Consider the following 17,773-nt stretch of genomic DNA (forward strand, 5'->3'; position numbering starts at 1 on the left):
TCCATTTCCTTATCCACTCATATGTCAGTGGGCATTTAGGTTGTTTCTATATCTTTTATAGCCCCTTTTCTTTAAACATGAACCCATTGGGAGATCAGTTTAACTGATCCATCATTTCTGTGGATTTGACGAGATATGAGTAAAGACTGAAGTGATTATATTTGAAATTGAGATATTTCTTCTTCCTTCCCACCATTTTAATTGGTAAAAAACTATAATCATAGTCATTAGTACAACCACTTACGACAATTACCAAAATGTATTCTAGTTTAGATAATACTATAGAATTCTACTTTGATTTTAATTGTATGGTGATGTTAATTTTATTGCATTGTGATCCAAATATAAATTTATTAGATACTCCTGATATGTACATTTGCTGTTAAGATTTTTAAAATTTTGGCACTTGAGTTTATATCTATTCTCTATTCTTGGAAATATCCCTTTGAACTGTTTAAAGATACGTTGTATATAGTTTGTTCTCTCCTTCTGTATATTTGGGTAGTATTTCTCTTTCCCCTACTCTGCCCCTTCATAGATAACTGGAAACAGCTTATGTAGTTCACTGTCTGCTCTATAGCATCTCCAGTGGGCTGCAAGAGCCCTTTGAGTAGCTAGTCAAACTGACGCAGAGAAGTAAAAACAGAAATGTAATCAGTTGTTGAGGGTGAAATGAGGTCTTATTTATTTGTACTTGACAGTTTTTTGATCCATAACTAAATACAGAATAAAGAGATATATATTCCTTTTTTTTGTTGTTGTTGGAAAGGAATGTGTGAAGTCTACAATTTGTAGAGCTGTTATCCTTAATTGATCTTTAGGGGTGTGTGTGTGTGTGTGTGTGTGTGTGTGTGTGTGTTGGGAGTTGTGATATAGTTTATTTCATACTGTTTGATCCCCATGGAACTTACTTGTTTTGGCTGCTGGCACTCCCTGTAGCATCATGTTGGAATTTGGCGTGCTGGGTTATAATAAACTCTAGTTATTTCACATTGTACATTTTGGTCAATTTCTTAGTGATAGTAGCTATTTAGTTTAAATTGTAGAGCAGAAAACTCGAAAAGGAGGGTATAATATACAATCACCAACTGATACCATGTTCAAAAACACAGTTGTTTGGGACATGTTCACTAATGTAACTTTTTCAACTGACAATATTATTTGATTTAGGATCTTAGAATTTGAACTGCATGGAAATCATTGATAATTTTGGTGTTTATTTTTTTACAGAGAGGAAAAAGGAAAATGGATGACTGAAAGAAGTATTATTTATCATATTTTAAAAGTTGTGTTTCATTTTCTAGGTTGCTGTAGTGAAACTGAAAAATGCAGATAAGGTGTTTGCCATGAAAATATTGAATAAATGGGAAATGCTGAAAAGAGCTGAGGTAAGATTCTAATTATTGGAATATTTAAATAACATTTTAGAAATATTTTTGGAGAAAAATAAAATACAGAGAGCCAATAGACCTTAAGTATCATTTAGTAACCTTTTAACTATGATGGCATTATTTTTTAAGGCCTAAGAGACAAATTCAACAATTCGCAGTTATAACGTAGTTATGATAAATGTTACATTCATGATGAAATTTAATATTGCCTGAAAATCAAGTGGAAACCCTTTGATAACGTGGGGCTTATACACTTACATTAAAAGAATGTGTGGAAACCAGTCTCTTTTATAGGAAGAACTTTTATAGTGATTGATTTCCAATTTGATCTAACTTGTTTATATTATTCTATATTTATCTGTGTTCTGCTCTAAGCAGAAGTCAGCAGGAATTTTGAATATGGCCTCTAAGGAGTCTGTTTATTGCTGATTGTGGAGTTAAATTTTTGTTTTGTTTTATGTTATTAAGAATAGGAGTAAACTCTGCTGTTGCAAGAAGTGTTAGCATTTTTATGTTAGTGCTAGATTTGAGGGAAAGATTGACTGGTGTGATATTTAAAATGTCTGGTAGCTGGGATGGTATGGTCAGAACTGACGTTACACATAAATCTGGGGGAGGGGTTCTGGAGGTCTTCTGCTGTGCTGGGTCATAGTGAGTAGCTGGATGGGGTAGGGCATTCAGAGGTTTCAGGGAAACAGAACTTAGTGATGTGGAAGTATTTTAATATTTGACTTATAGACAGGTTACACTACTGAGTAGGCTGAGTATTAGCCCTGGAGTTTAGTAAGATCCATAAGAGGATAATGAGAAATTAGCCCTTAGGAGTCTTCCTTTGTCTACCAGTACTTCTAGCAACCTGAAAAACAACAAACACGTAGGGAAAAGCATAAAATGGTTCCCATGATGATAGGCATATACGGTGGTAGTGAAAGTAAATACTTCAATATTTCTTTTGGAAAACTTTAAAAATATAATGAAACACAAAGAAGAAACTAATAGTCACTTGTATTCCATTACTTGGAATTAATCAGTAACATTTTCTGCAAGTTTTGCTTTCAGTCTTTTTTTTCTATTTGTCCACTGAAAAAAAATTGCACACATGAAATATAGATACATTTTTTGTAAAACAGATAATAGCACATTGCAGAGAAAGCTAAAGTACTCTTTTGAGTACACTCCACCCGAGTCCAGCCCCTCTCTACCTCCTAAAGGTAGTTACAGAGGTAGTAAAGCCCTGTTTAAAAAAGTATCTGGGAACTCTTATGTCACTCTCTAACATATGTGTCAGTGCCCTTTATATTCAATAACTTAAGTATTTACTTTTGTATTTCCCTAAGACTGAATTGCCTTACTGTTGGTGGTTGGATTTTCCAAGTAGTAAACACTTAGAATTAGTTTAGTGTGCAGTATATTTATTAGGGAGTGCTTTTGAAATAGAGATTGATAGAAGGGAAAGGAGGGGAAACATGATTTGTCAGGGAGAAGTCAGGCTGTCTCAACAGTCTCTGTTGATCCAGCGGGGTGCTGTGGAGGAGAATTGGTCCTTCAGAGTTTTCCCGCCTTGTGCCAAAATGATTGACCTTTATGCACCTGCCTAAGTCAGTCACTGGATATGGGCTGCCTCCCAAAGGATATGGCCTCGGACTAGCAGGCTCTGTACAGATTCATCATTTACAAGCTTTGTTAGTGCATCAACAATCCCTTAGGTTAACTTCTCCCAATCTATTCTGTAAATTTTACTTTCTCTTCAAATTTATTCAAGTCTTATTGATTTCACTCACATAGGAGATGTCCTTACTCATTTTAGTGGAAGATACAATATAGTTTACAGAAATGCTCTCCATCTCAAGAGTCAAACCACTCCAAGGCTCAGTTATCTCATTTATTAAATAAAGGTAATAGTCTCTACACCGTAAGTGGAGTAATAATGTATCTCAGTTTAACTGTGATAGTACTGGTTTATGTCTGTTGTCTTATTATTTTTGCTATTGTTGTTAGCCCTCTTTTATTATTTTTATAATTGTATGTGCCAGTAGTAGTAGTAGCAGCAGTAGCAATAGTAATGAATTGAAGTCATTAGATTTGAACTGCGTTTACTTACTGATTTGTCACCTGCGTTAAAAAAATGCAGATACTACAGAAAATAGAACGTCAAAAAAGAAAACTCCTTTTTCTTCCCCTGATATCCAGTCTTTTTGTTCAAAGTAAATCATTATTAAGAATTTCTTATTTATCCTTAATAGAAAATTTTACTATGTTGGAATCATATTAAAAGACTGATTTTTCAAATTGCTTTTTATCATTCAATAATATGTGTTGGAGTTTTCCATTTCCGTATTTATACATTTATCTCATTCTTTTTAATAGTTTAATTATACTGAATGGATATATTATTTAGCAGGTAGATTTTTTTAAAAAAACATTGATTGGCATTTAGATTATTTCCATATTTTTAGCTATTTTGAACTATGCTGTAGTAAAAATCTTTATGCACATAACTTGGAGTACTTTTGTAAGTTTATTCAAAGTGTGAATTCTTAGTAAGGTGGAAGCTAACTATCTATACATTCAGTTATTTCACCAAATCTAGCTATGTGTGGTTGGCAAAGAGAAATTTCAAAACAAGAGAGAAAATATGCCTGAGAACTAGTCTCGCCACCTAAGCAATGTAAAATAAAAATAAAAGGGGCTGTGAAATGCTGGCAATCAGAGATGTTGCTGTTGGCTACCCTGAGGTACTCCAGTTTGTGTGTACTGAGGTTGAAGTGATTTTAGGGATAATTTTTACACCAAAGGATTTTCACATTCTGTTGACTCTAGAATGTACCCACTCTCTAGATTAAACTCCTCAATAGTGGAACTCTTGGGTTGTGGGGGGCGGGTATACATTTCAATTTTGATAGCTGTTGCCAAATTGTCTTCTAAAAAGTTGAATCAGTGTGTCTTTGCAGTCATAGTATGTAAACATGTCTGTTTTCTCACACTTTTGCCAATTGTGGATATTATCAAATGATTTCTGTGACATATCTCATGTTTGCTTTGGCCATCAAATATATGTTAATATGGAGAGTTAAAAGTAAATTGATGCTTTGGTGTGTAAGAGCTAATATTTGGAATTCTTACATTTTGCAGTTTAAAACTCCACTTATTTATTTTTTAAAAATGAAGAAAACTTGGCTTTTTTTCCCCTCAAATATTAGAATGATTCAATTATTTGAAAGAATTTTTCTGTGATAACTTTATGGGTAAAATAAGTCTTTATTACTAGTAAATGAGAAGCCAAAGTAAATATATCATGAGTGGGTTTTTTCTTTTTAACATGATTTCCAAGTATCTGGGCAGTTTTGATGTGCTGTATGAGAATGTTGATCTAATGAATGCCCATGGACCTAGGGAAGGGAATCATGTGACAGTTTTATAGAATTATTATCATTTTTACATGGTCCATATTAACTTCTCTTTCATCATAGGTATTCCCATTGACCTTTCTCTTTAACCAATAGCCCATTAAGAATAAAATTTAAACAATGTGTAACTGAATATTAGCAATGTAAAACTGCATAACAATCAAAACCATCACTGTGGCAAGTAGTATGCTTGGGTGAATAGAAACTGAGTGACAGAATCTGAAGAAGCTACATGGTCTCCGGTAACCTTCCCTTCATGCTTACTGCATTCTTAGACACTCAAATATTCTCTCTCTTTTTTTTTTTAAGGGGGAATATTTTAAAAAATCTTATTTAAGTGTTTTCAAAAGGTAGTTTAATTAGACATTATTAAAGTATTTAATTTCATTGAATCCTTGGTATTTACATGCATCATGGTTTGGTTAATACTGATCTAGAACAGGGTTTCTCAGCAGTGGCACTTACGGCATTTGGGGCCAGATAATTCCTTGTAGGGCTGTCCTATGCGTTGTAGGATGTGAAGCAGCATCCCTGGCCTCTTCCCACTGGATACCAGTAGCATTACCTCCACTCCTCCTCAGTTGTGACAACCAGCTGAGGACAGTGTGACATACTGAAGCAAAAAGGGCCTGTGCTTCACATTTAAACTCAGTGTCTGAGGTAATAATAGGAATCATTTATAATATCTAAATATGTATGGATACAATCATATGATGTCTGAGATTTTCTTCAAAAGGTCCTGTGTACATATTCACATGTGCACATGTGCACACCTATGCACAGAGGGAGAGTGGTGGTGAGTGAGTGAGAGTGTGTAGCTAAAACAAGATTGAACAATAAAATAATTGTTAAAGTTGGTTGGTGGGTACGTTGAGGGCAGAGGATTATTTTACTGCTTTCTCTTACATATGTTTAAAGTTTTATATTATAAATAGTTTATTTTATATTTTATGTTTTTAAAAATTAATTTAGTTTTTCACTAAACAGTTTAGAATAGATTAGAATCTATTGAAGTTTAATCCGTTCTGTTGACAGGATAGTCTTTTGGAACTCTATTTAGTTTGGAGTCATCAGTCAGATGCTTATTAGATTCTAGCTGGGTCTTTAAAATTTCAGATAGCTGTCATGGTGAGGTAAAGCTGGGAGAAAGGAGTCTCCTAGGCTCTGACAGACTTCACCACCTCTCTGAAGTGTTAGCAGCAAATTATAACCTCAGGTCAGTTAAAGTCTAAAACAGCATTTAGTGGTGAGTATGTCAAGTGATTCTACTTTCCTCCTAAAATGAACCAAAGCATAATATTTTAGATTTTAATAATTGAATTGATAGGTAAAACTGCCCATTCATTTGGTTTAAGCTTTACTTGTTTTTAATATTTTCTTTGGTGATGATATTTAATGAATGGCTTTGGAAATTCTATTGCATCAAATAAAATTTATGGAAATACATGGAAAAAATTCGGGTACTTAATTAGGGTAAATTAGATAATGTTAATTGTTTTGTATGTCATAGTTATTGAATTTATCTTGTGGGAAATAAATGTTTAAGCACGTACTGTGTGTAGAATACTGTATGATGATTTTTTAGTATGTATGGAATATGGTACAGCCATTAAGAAAAATCAGGTAGGTCTCTATGTACTGGTATGGAAACCTGCTCAGATACATCATTAGTTGAAAAAAAAAACAGCTTACAGAACACTGTGATCTCGTTGGTGTAAAGAAAGAAAAGATGGGGGAGATGGGATACCACATGAATATAGTGTATTTGTATGTGTATGTGTGTGTGTTTGTATGCTTATATATACATAGAAATTTTCTGAGAAGATATTCAATTGAGTTATTGGAAGTAACCTCTGGACACAACAGGTGGACAATGAAAATATGAGGACATGACTCAGGGAGACTTTTAGTTTCTACTTTACCTTTCAGTTCCTTTTAAATTTTCTGGCATAGTGATTTTTTAATTTAAAATTTAAAGATACAGAATTATAATGTATCATATAGTTATTTTTTTATTTTTAGCCACACATTTCTAAGGTTCTCCAGAATATATCTTTATAATAGAGGAAATATATCCTCAGAATAAATTAAAACTTTCATAAATCAGTAAGAAAATGACAATCCATTAGAGAAATGGGCAAAGGGAGTGAACAATTCAAAGAGAAAGCCCAGATGTCCAGTAAGCATATGTAAATTATTTATTTGCATCTGTAATTAGGGATATGTTAATTAAAAGAATAATGAGATATTATTTCACACCCATCATAATGACAAACACTTAAAAGTCTTAATGCCAAGTGTAGTTGAGGATGTGGAAGAAAAAGGGACTTCATACACTAGGATGAGGATAGTAATTGGTATAGCACTTAGAAAAGAAAGTTGGCTGTATCTGGTAAACTTGAAAATGCTTATATCTGGCATTTCTACTTTCAAGTGTATACCCTAGAAAAACTCTTGTACATTTGTACAGATACATTGATTGCAACATTGAAATAATACAAAATTGGGAATAAACTATGTTTTAATGATTTGTTACATAAATACATTCTGGTATATTCATAAATGGAATACCATAGCAATTAAAGGGAAATAGTCATTACTGAGTAAAAAGTAATCAAGTTGCAAAGGGATAGATAAAATTATACTATTATGGAAATTTTCAAAACATAAAAAAATTCTATTGTTTTTGGATACATACATGTATAAGCATATGATGGAAGAATATATACTAATTCTAGATTATTCATTTTATCAGAGGAGGAAGGAACGAGAATGCTCTAGGAACAGGAAGGCTACAACTTGTATTTTCTTGAAACAAAAAGATCAGAAGTAAATATTACAAAATATTGACATTTATATTATTTGGGTGGGAGGCTGGACCATGATTGTTAAATGAGTCTGTGTATTTTTCTGATTTTTTGAACTCTAACAGTATTTTTAAATATAAAATATTTTTAAGTGTACTACTTCAGTTGTCCAGTTTCTGAGGGTGCTTTGAAACTTGACTTGTTGAAAAGTCATATAATATTGGATATATTTCCTTTTTCAGAACAGAATGTAATAAATATTTTAAGCAATTGTTTACATAATGTATTTCCTAATTTTAAAGAAGTGTCCTCAAAAAAATTTTTTCCTTTTCAGACAGCATGTTTCCGTGAAGAAAGGGATGTGTTAGTGAATGGAGACAATAAATGGATCACAACTTTGCATTATGCTTTCCAAGATGACAATAACTTAGTAAGAATCATTTTTATATGTTTCTATATCCTCATTGATGTTTTATTAGCAGAATTTAACATTATTTTGTCTTAAGCATTATTTAAATACAAATATTATTTAGAAAACCACTGAATTTCATAGAATATAAGTTGTTTATTTGATATATGTTTTTTTCCCTTGAGTAATTTAAAACCTTTCCATTAAAATTTTTTATGATTTTTAATAAGTCAATTCTAAATCCAAAAGATTTAAATTCTCATAAAAGGTGGTGAGGATTTTTTTTCATGATTTTTCGAATATATTTTATTTGTAGCATTCTCTTACTATTTAGAATGTTATGTATTTTTCAAAGTTGCCATGTGCTACTTTAGGTAGAGCCACATTTAAAATCTAGGCTATGTCTAATTTTATGTTAACATCGTGAACCGCGTGACAAAAAAAGTTGGGAAAGAGCTTGGAGGAAAATCAAAATATTAGAAGCACTGACAATCAAAGATTGAAGAGATAAACAAGTGAATAGGAAAGTAAGACAAAATCTGTCACAGTTGAATATACAACTCCTTGGCCTGCTATTCAAGGCTCTTCATTTTCTGACCCCAGTTTTTATTTCTAGGTTTATTTTTTAGTATACATGTGTTGAGTTCCTGCTGTGTGCCAGGCACCACACTGTGTACTGGGATATAAAAATTAACAAGACATTTTCATTCATTTGATAAAATATTTACTGGCATGTGCTGTGTACCAGGCACTGTTCTTTAGATTCTGGAGATTCAGTGGTGAATAAGACAGACAAAGGAACTCTTTTCTTATTGTTTTTACATTCTTGTGAGGGGAGCCAGATAAGGAATCCACAATCAAGTAAATAATATTTTCAGAATATTTCAGATGAAGAAAAAATAACATTTATTCAAAGGTATGAAGTCAATAAGGACTCCTCTAAGACCAGTTAGCTAAACCAAGAAGGGAGAAGAGGTGGCAAGGGCTTGGTGAGCGAAAGCACAGAGATTGGAAACCACCTTTTTTATTCCTATTGATGGAGGATAGAAAAAGAGGCTTGGGGATGAGGGAGGAGAGACGAGAGAGTCACTTCTTATAACACCTTATATGTTACGTCAAGGAAATTAGACTTACAGCCATATTTTCAAAAACAAATTTTTTTGGTCATGGAACTCTTGTCTGTGTGCTTCTTAAAATGACATTATATCTGAAAGCCTGGACAATAAAGCATATAGAAATGGAACTGCCCTGACTGATCTCTTAGCTTCCTTCTTCCACTTCCCCATAGGTTTACTCAGGGGGCTTTCATAGAGAAAAATTTGAAAAACTGCTGTTTTAGGATGTTAGAGGGGTTTGTGGCAGGAAAGGACTAGGGCTGTGAAAGGGCTGAGGGAAGGGCTAATGTGATTCTAGTAAGGAAGGGGAGAGATGTGTAAAAATGAGGCTTCCAGAGTATAGGCTGGAAGAGTTTGAATTTTATTCTAGTTTCCAGGAGGGTTTTAAGGACAGTGTGCTAATCAGTTTATATTTTATATAGAACATCCTAGCAGCAGTGTGAAGGATGGATTTCAGGGGACGAAAGTAAAGAGACTAGTTAGGAGACTTTTGTAATATTCAGGTGACAGATAATGAGATTTTGAATAAAGGTGATAGAGGGGGTGGTTTCAGGTACTATTTAGGAAGTAAAATAATTAGAACTTTGTGTGTTTGAGTGGATGTCAGTGGAGGAAAGGAGTCAGAGTGAGTGCCAATTTTCTGGTGTCTGACTTGTGGGATTCAGGGGTTGGGAGCTGAACTGAGTTGGGGAACATAGGAGGAAGAGAAAATTTAGAGTAGACAGAAGATGATTAATTTACCTTGGTATATGTTGGGTTTGAATTGTCACGTGATCCATTTAGTAAGTCTGGTGTTTCTGAGGGTGGTATATATATAGCAGTATATAGCTTGGAATTCTTATCTTATAGATCAGATTTTGGCCAACTGCTACCTGCAGTTCAAATGTGGCCCACCACCTATTTTTTTGTGCAGCCTGCAAGCTAAGAATTGTTTTTACATTTTTAAATAGTTGGGAAAAAATCAAAAGAGTATTTTGTGACAAATGAATACTACATAAAATTTGAATTTCAGTGTCCATAAAGTGTTATTGAAACCCAGCGATGCCCATTGATTTATGTATGGCCTATGGCTTTTGCACTACTGAGGCAAAGTTGACTAGTTGTGACAGAGACTGACACTGTGACAGAGGGTAGATTGCTTTATGTGTTACTCTCATTGCTTTGCACTACTGCTCAACAGACTACAAATGGCAGTGACAGTTAAAACTTGATAGCATTTCAAGTACTATATATATTGCTATACCATGACATCCTATTATTACTTTTTATTAATAGTGATATACCTCATGTCAAAATAAGGAAAGAATAAAAAAGTAGACTTTTCAAATATCATGCTTTTACAGATCAGTAGAATGTGGATTATTTTGTTAATGAATTAAAGTACAGCATGGTGTTCATTACACAACAATACTAGAGTTGTACTGATAGACTACAATACATGTCTACACTGCCAACTGAGCACTTATCACAACATTCCTAACTCACAGGAAAGCAGCAGTCAGAATAGTTAGAAAAGTTAAAACAATATCTTATCACAGAATTTAAAAATAAAATATGAAAATAAAAAATGAAAATGGGACTGCAAGTGAAATAAGTTCCTGAGTGGCTCATTTGTTAGCCAAGCAAGGAAAGCCATTTACCAATGCTGAGTTCATTAAATCATGTTTGATTGCTGCAGCCAAAGAAATGTGGCCACAGAAAATAAACTTGTCTAAGACCATTAACCTTCTGGTGTGAACAGTTGCTCAAAGAATTGAGGACGTTGGGAGCAACATCAATGGTGGATTATAATACCAGGGAAATAACCATTTCCTGTCACATCGAGTGGTTTTCTTTGCCTCTTGAGTTGAAAAATGTTACTGACTCTGCTCAGTCATTGTTATTTGAGGAATCAATGTTTGAGTTTGAAGTAACTGAGGAATTAGCCTCTGTGAATAGTTTGTGTGTATTATATATAATAATACTATAATAATATTATAGTCAATATTATTTTCAAAGAAGTTAAGAAAACACTGATTTGATACAACCTGAATTGACATTTGCTAAAATGTATTACAGTTGAGAATGGTAAATATATGTATGGAGCAGGAGAAAGCTTATTTGACAGATTTACAAATCATATGAAAATATTAGGTGCTTAAAGCCTGTAAATATTCATTGTCTTTTTAATCAGCAGGTAGTTTGGGGCAAATATTTGAATCTATCATGTGTTAAAACAGTATGTCAACATTGACCTTCATTCAGTCTTATGGAAACAGCCAAGCATTTCTGTGAATTTTTATCAAAAATCAAAGTTAAATATCTTTGCTGTATCGTATAGCTGTTCACTGGTTTTGCAATGGTAACATTTTATTGGCAATATTTTGAACAAAGGACCAAGATTGAAATATTCCTGAACAAAAAACCCCACCCATTACTATGAGGGACTGAATAGGTTTGAAAATTAGCTTTTCTCGTAGACTTGATATGTTTTTAAAACAAATTTAGCATACAGTTACAAGGCAAAACAACACATATACAAAATTTATATTATGGTGAGGTCATTTGACAACTGACATTATTTGAATCATGGATCATGTCAAGCTGCTTTATCTATTTCCCATGCTGTCAAAAGTAAAAAGGAGTGAGATCTCCATTTCCACATAGATTTGCGGCAAACAGACCTTTTGAGCTCAAACTACAGTTCTAGCATCAGTTTTGGGGACTTGATGCAGGTGCAAAGGAAATGTCTATAGTTCAAAATCCATTTAACTGGTCAGTTGAGAATTTCAGTTAGTAGTGGTTAATGGTCAGTATAATTATTAGGAGAATTTAATAGCATTCTATAAATGTCTTCCAAGTGAAGAATATGCTCAGTTAAAATTACATGCTCATGAACTAATACCAGTATTTGGCAATACCTATCTTTGTGAATAGACAGCTTCGCAGATGAATTTGTAGAATCTCATTATAGATCAGCATTTACAGATTTACATTTTCAATAGATTTTTGATGATAGGAAACACTAACTCTGAGCCCCAATTAAGCAAACTGTTATATATTCTCCTCCCCCTACAAAAGATTACGTTTTCTCTTTAGTAAACTATATTATAAAAATTATATTCAATTATTATTATTTTATTTTGAATTTTTCCAATGTATTGTGTGGAAATTTGTTTTCTTTCTTACTGAATGTATACCTTCATAATATCCTTGATTTTGCCTCTTGGCCTGCCAAGGCTGAAGTATTTACTATCTGGTCCTTTACAGGAAAAGTTGGCCAATGCCTGTTGTAGATAACAGTAAATACAAGGAGTAAATAATAATCACTGAGTAGTGCTTGTAAATTGAGAAATCAAGTTTTCCTAGAGAAGATAGAGATGGGGACCCAGAGAAGTAGAAACTAGTGGAAATGTCAGAGCAAAAAAGAATCAAAATGCTGCACCGTGGGAACTAAAGAAAGGAGAGTTGTAGAGGAAACCATCTAGAGTATTACAGCAAAATTTTGCCTAATTTTCAATGAAAAAACCCTGACTTATTCTCTCTCCTCTGAGTTATTTAGTCTTATCTGTGCTCTTTGCATTTGACATTAGGGTTAATATTTCTTTTTTAGAGACATTTCTCAGTGAAAAATAGTGTGTGTATAACAGTAATTAATCATACTAGAATGAAAGTTTTACAATAACTAGAGGGGGCTGACATGTCTAGTAGTCAAATCTCCTGTAAACTGCCAGTTTTTCTTTAGAGGAACCTTCATGGTTTATTAGTCTCAGGAGTCAGAGGTTCTAAATTGTCTTAGTTATCAAATATTTTCTTTTGAATATTTATAAATATTAGAAAATAAAATCATATCAAAACATTGACAAGCCTAGTTTTAGATACCAAAGAGGAAATTTTATTATACATAGTTATTTTCCAAAATAACTTTTAACCCTGGTAACCCTGAAACAGTCAGATAAGTAACACGATTTACAGACCTATACAATTCAAGAAAGCTGTGGTAAATAATTTGACTTTCATTTGTGACATGCTTAGATATCACTATAGCCAGTTTATGAAAAAATATATGGAGTCATAGCATATGTGCATTTTATTTGCTTTGGAAGAAGTTGCATAATTTAATGAATGACATTAAGATGTGATTAGAGCATTTTTTTTCCCTTAAGAAAAACTCATTAAATACAAATCTACTTAACTGCATCTGTATGGACACATAAACTTCTTATCACTTAGATGTCATTTAGAATATTATGAATTAATGAAAATTTCTTTTCTTCCTCATATTTTCTTATCCACTGTTTCCTATTTAATTATTTTATACCTGAGGGGGAAAAACAGAAAAATATTTAAAGTAAAAATTTTACTTCTTGAATTAGCATTTATAAACTGATTAGATGGTGACAGATATTTAAATATTAAATTGTAATTAGTGATGTGAATTTTAAATTCTTTACAGGAGTACAGTTTTGTGCTGGAGATAGAAATTATTAGAAAGGTATTTTTGTATGAGTAAAGTAAAAGCAAAGAAGGATAAATGCAAAAAAAAAACCCAAAACAACAAACCCCAAAACAAGGCAGAATAAATGCAAGGCGGGGCTCTAAGGATTGACTGTTAATCTCTTCGTGTGACGGCAAGACAACTAAAAGAGTTTGATACTCCAAGGAGGCTTCTAAAAGCATATCTGTTCTATGAAATGTTTTTTCTCTGGACATAATTAATTTATTGTACTTTCACATTCTTTAGCAGTCTTTCCTTGGAATGTAGTTTCTTAAAAAGCACAAACTTTGAATTAGAGAATTTTTAGAAATTCAGACTTGGAAATTTTATGGTGTGTATATCCACATGTAAAGGTCTGTTTATTTTGGAAGGATAAAAGATTGCTAATGACTCAGCCTGTATCCCTGATTTCTTTTCTGTTATTCTGGTGCTCAGCACATACTCTTTATGCCATGGACTTAGCTTTTCACTGAACACTGACTCTTTTATTTGAGTAAAAAGGAAAGTGGTCAAAGGATCAAGAACTTTGGAGTTCTGGCTTTCCCACTATCTAAAATATATTTGGGCAAATCATTTAACTTCTTGTCTCTACATAGCTGTAAAGTAGGAATAACAGTTATGATCCCTGTCTCCAATGTAGGGACATTATGTAAATAATCCTGTACCCTTATTCTGTAACTGCTACTTCCTAGAGAAAAGAAAAGCCATTGGCTACTCAAGCATGAGCTTTCTGAACTTTCTACACTCTGACCTCAGCATTTCCTTTCATCCCTACCCCATATACAAATTTTTTTTTATTTCTACAGATATAGACTTGGGAAAATAGAAATACCCTTAAATTCTTCATATATTTAATTTTTTTTTTGTTTTTAGGGATGGTTTGAGATTATTAAAGTGTCATACGAAGTTATAAATTTAGAGTGAGATGAATACATAATCATTTTCTGTATATATTTACTATTTTCTGAAAAAAGCATATATAGACAATGGAAGATCTAGCAATGTAAAACAAAAGCTACTAAACTGCTTAAAACATGGTGTTCCCAGCCCAGCCTACTCATGACTACCTGGCCCAGTATCTTCCTTTTTTTTTTTTTTTTTTGACATTTTTTAATTGAGTTATAGTCATTTTACAATGTTGTGTCAAATTCCAGTGTAGAGCACAATTTTTCAGTTATACATAAACATACATATATTCATTGTCACATTTGTTTTTTTCTGTGAGCTACCATAAGATCTTGTATATATTTCCCTGTGCTATACAGTATAATCTTGTTTATCTGTTCTACATTTTGAAATCCCAGTCTGTCCCTCCCCATATACAAATTTACCCATATTTGTACCTATTCTTATGTTTCCTCTCAATGTAGATGATGTGTATATTTATATTTAGGATTATTCCTGTCAACCTTTGCCTTTGACTCTATTACCTTTGGCCTTTTGCAGAACTTTACTCCATTGGTCAATTTCAATTTGACTACTTCTTTTCCTTTCTGTAACATAGAGATCTGTGTACATTAAAAAGTTAATGGTCCTTACCTTCATCTTTCATTTTACCCTCCTGAGGTAACAAATGTTAACTTTGCTGTATTCTTTCATTTTTTTTGTGCTTTTGTGTATAATTGTATGTTTGTGTGTGTATGTGTATTTTCTTCCCTTTTTATAAAAGTGGGATTACGAAGTATATATTACTCTGCATTTGCTGTTGTCCCTTAAAATATCTCATGGGCATGTATATTTAATTATTCTTTTTGGGCAGCTGTGTAATATTTCATAGAGTGGATATGTTGAATGGATCTATTTAAGTTTTCTTATTGATCTCTATTCATAGTTTCTTATTTGTTGCAGTTATCAGCAGTGCTACATAATACCCATACTTGCCCATATGCCTTACACATTGGAGCTTTTATTTTAATTGTATTCCTACAAGTGGAAATGCTAGATCAAGGGGTATGCACCTTTTAAAGTTCAGTAGATGCTGTGAAAATACTTTCTCAAATGATTATAGTATATCATCTTCCAAAAACCAATGTTGTTTTAAGTTAGTCTCCCAAAAATAGTAATTTTTTTTTTTTGCTAATCTGATTGGTACAAGATAATATCTCATTGTTGCTTTGGTTTTGATCATGTATTAATTGACTAATTGTGTTTCCTCTTATGTGAGTTATCTGTTAATAGCCTCAGTCCAGTTTTGTTGGGTTACTTGCCCTCTCCTGAAGAACTGTTAGGAGCTCTTTATGTTAGTATTGTTATCTGCTTGCTATGTCTTAAGAATATTGCCTCTCAGTATATATTTTTCTTAAACTTGTTTAAAGACACTTTTGCCATATTGAGTAATGTTTTAAAGGTAGTCTGTAAGTAGGAACTTGTTCTATCAGATATTAAACTTTACTAATTAGTCAATGAGAACAATAAGATACCAATATAGGAACAGACAACTATAGCAGAGTAGAGTAACCAGGAGCAGATCCAAGTGTATGTAGCATTTTAAAATATGACGAGGGGACATTTCTATTCTTTCCCCCAATTTCATTGAATATTTAACTACTTGATTTAGATAATTGACTTTCTGTATGTAAGAAAATAGTCTTCACACCTTGTACAAAAATGAATTTCAGACAAGTCAATGAATGAACCTAATTAAAAGATTAGGTTCTTTTCCTTTAAGAGCCTGCAGCAATACCTTCCTTCTGCTTATCCCTGTCAGAGATTTATATTGCACTGAAATTGCCCATTAATTTGTGTTTTCTTCTTTGTTAAATTGTAATTAGCATGAAGGAACTATGTCTTATTTATTATAGTATCTCCATTGCATAAGTGTAATGTTAGCACATAGTAGGTTCTTATATATAAATATCCATGGAATTAATGAATCAATTTATTTGTCCCTCTCTTGTTCTGTATTCTATTTTCCATTCCTAAGAAAATTTCTACATAATATAATATGTTATAAAAAGGTAGTCACTTTGTCTTAAACCTGTAGTAGTAATATAGTCAAGAAAGGCCAGGAGCCTTGATCAGCGTTGTTGATAGTGGGTAGGGATAGAAGTAGATGGACTTCACAGAGATATAGTAGAAAGTAGACTCAACAAGACCTTAGTGATTTAGTTGAATGTTGTAGCGAATGAAGGAAAAAACATAAAGTATCTTGGAGACATTCACTGAGATAGGTTATACAGCAAAAGGAGATTTTTTTTCCCTATATGAGGTTATTATTCGTCTGCCTTTTTGGATGCATCTTGTCTCCCTAACACTAAAACCTGATTGCAGGTATAGTTCATTTTCAACTCATTGCTTTTCTCTTGAGAATCTTCTTTTGTGTTTTCTGCCTCTTGCTTCTCCCAGTTGTTGAATTCTGTCTTAATTACAGCTACTCTACCTCTGAGGGTGAGGTAGGGAAAGTATGTGAGTAGGCAAAGGCAGAACTCTGTGTAGCAGCGGCAGGAAAGAAAAGCTAAGAATACTTATGTATTCATCATTTTTTATTCTATCTCAAGGACATTTGTTTTCTGTAGAAGACGTCCAGTAAGGAACATTGAGAGGTTGGAAGGGGAGGGATCCATGGGTTTTGGGTTTATTACCAGGAAGCATGTAACAGGACGTGGATGAAGGTAGAAGATAGATGACAACTCAAGGAGCCTACGTTTTCAGTGGTGACCATGGGTGGCAAAAACGTTCAGATTATTTTTTAGCAGTTTACTAGTAGATGATATACGTAAACCTTAAGAGTCTGATGTGGCAAGAATAGAGTACACTTTGAAGAGAGGAAAGCCTTTGCTGTAGAAGACTTTCATCTCTTTATCCTTTGGATTTTTCTTTGTTTGATACCCCCAAAATCCTGATTGGCACCCGGTAAATGTTTCTTGAAGAAATGAGTTACATTTTATGACTTTCTATGTAAAATATTTAGATTCTAATTTTAATGTATTCTGTATAGCAGTGGTTTCCAAATGTGATCCAAATGCTGGTTATAATAAAGTTATTTACTGGTCTAAGATGAAATAAGGAAAATATAATGGTGATGATGAATTTATTCAACATAAATAATCTTACATTCTGAATTTTTAAGATCTTTTTGGATAATTAAAATGTTTATTCATCTATGAAATGTTGCTGATAGTCTATTGTTGTAGGTTGATGATGATGATGATACTTTTCCATGTTTTT

At 32.9% G+C, this 17,773-nt stretch overlaps 1 protein-coding gene across 13 annotated transcripts in view; it reads left to right on the forward strand.

Annotated features, from left to right (window-relative positions):
- The window catches only part of CDC42BPA (CDC42 binding protein kinase alpha), a 239,835-nt gene that overhangs the window by 57,537 nt on the left and 164,525 nt on the right, over positions 1-17,773 (forward strand). For all 13 annotated transcript variants that reach the window (XM_032466574.1, XM_032466571.1, XM_032466572.1 and 10 more), the window contains exons 3-4: positions 1,305-1,388; positions 7,940-8,035. In XM_032466574.1, coding sequence (XP_032322465.1) covers positions 1,305-1,388; positions 7,940-8,035 — 180 coding nt within the window. The remainder of the gene's footprint in view (positions 1-1,304; positions 1,389-7,939; positions 8,036-17,773) is intronic.

This window comes from Camelus ferus, chromosome 23 (genome assembly GCF_009834535.1).
Source record: "Camelus ferus isolate YT-003-E chromosome 23, BCGSAC_Cfer_1.0, whole genome shotgun sequence".
Lineage (NCBI taxonomy): Eukaryota > Metazoa > Chordata > Mammalia > Artiodactyla > Camelidae > Camelus > Camelus ferus.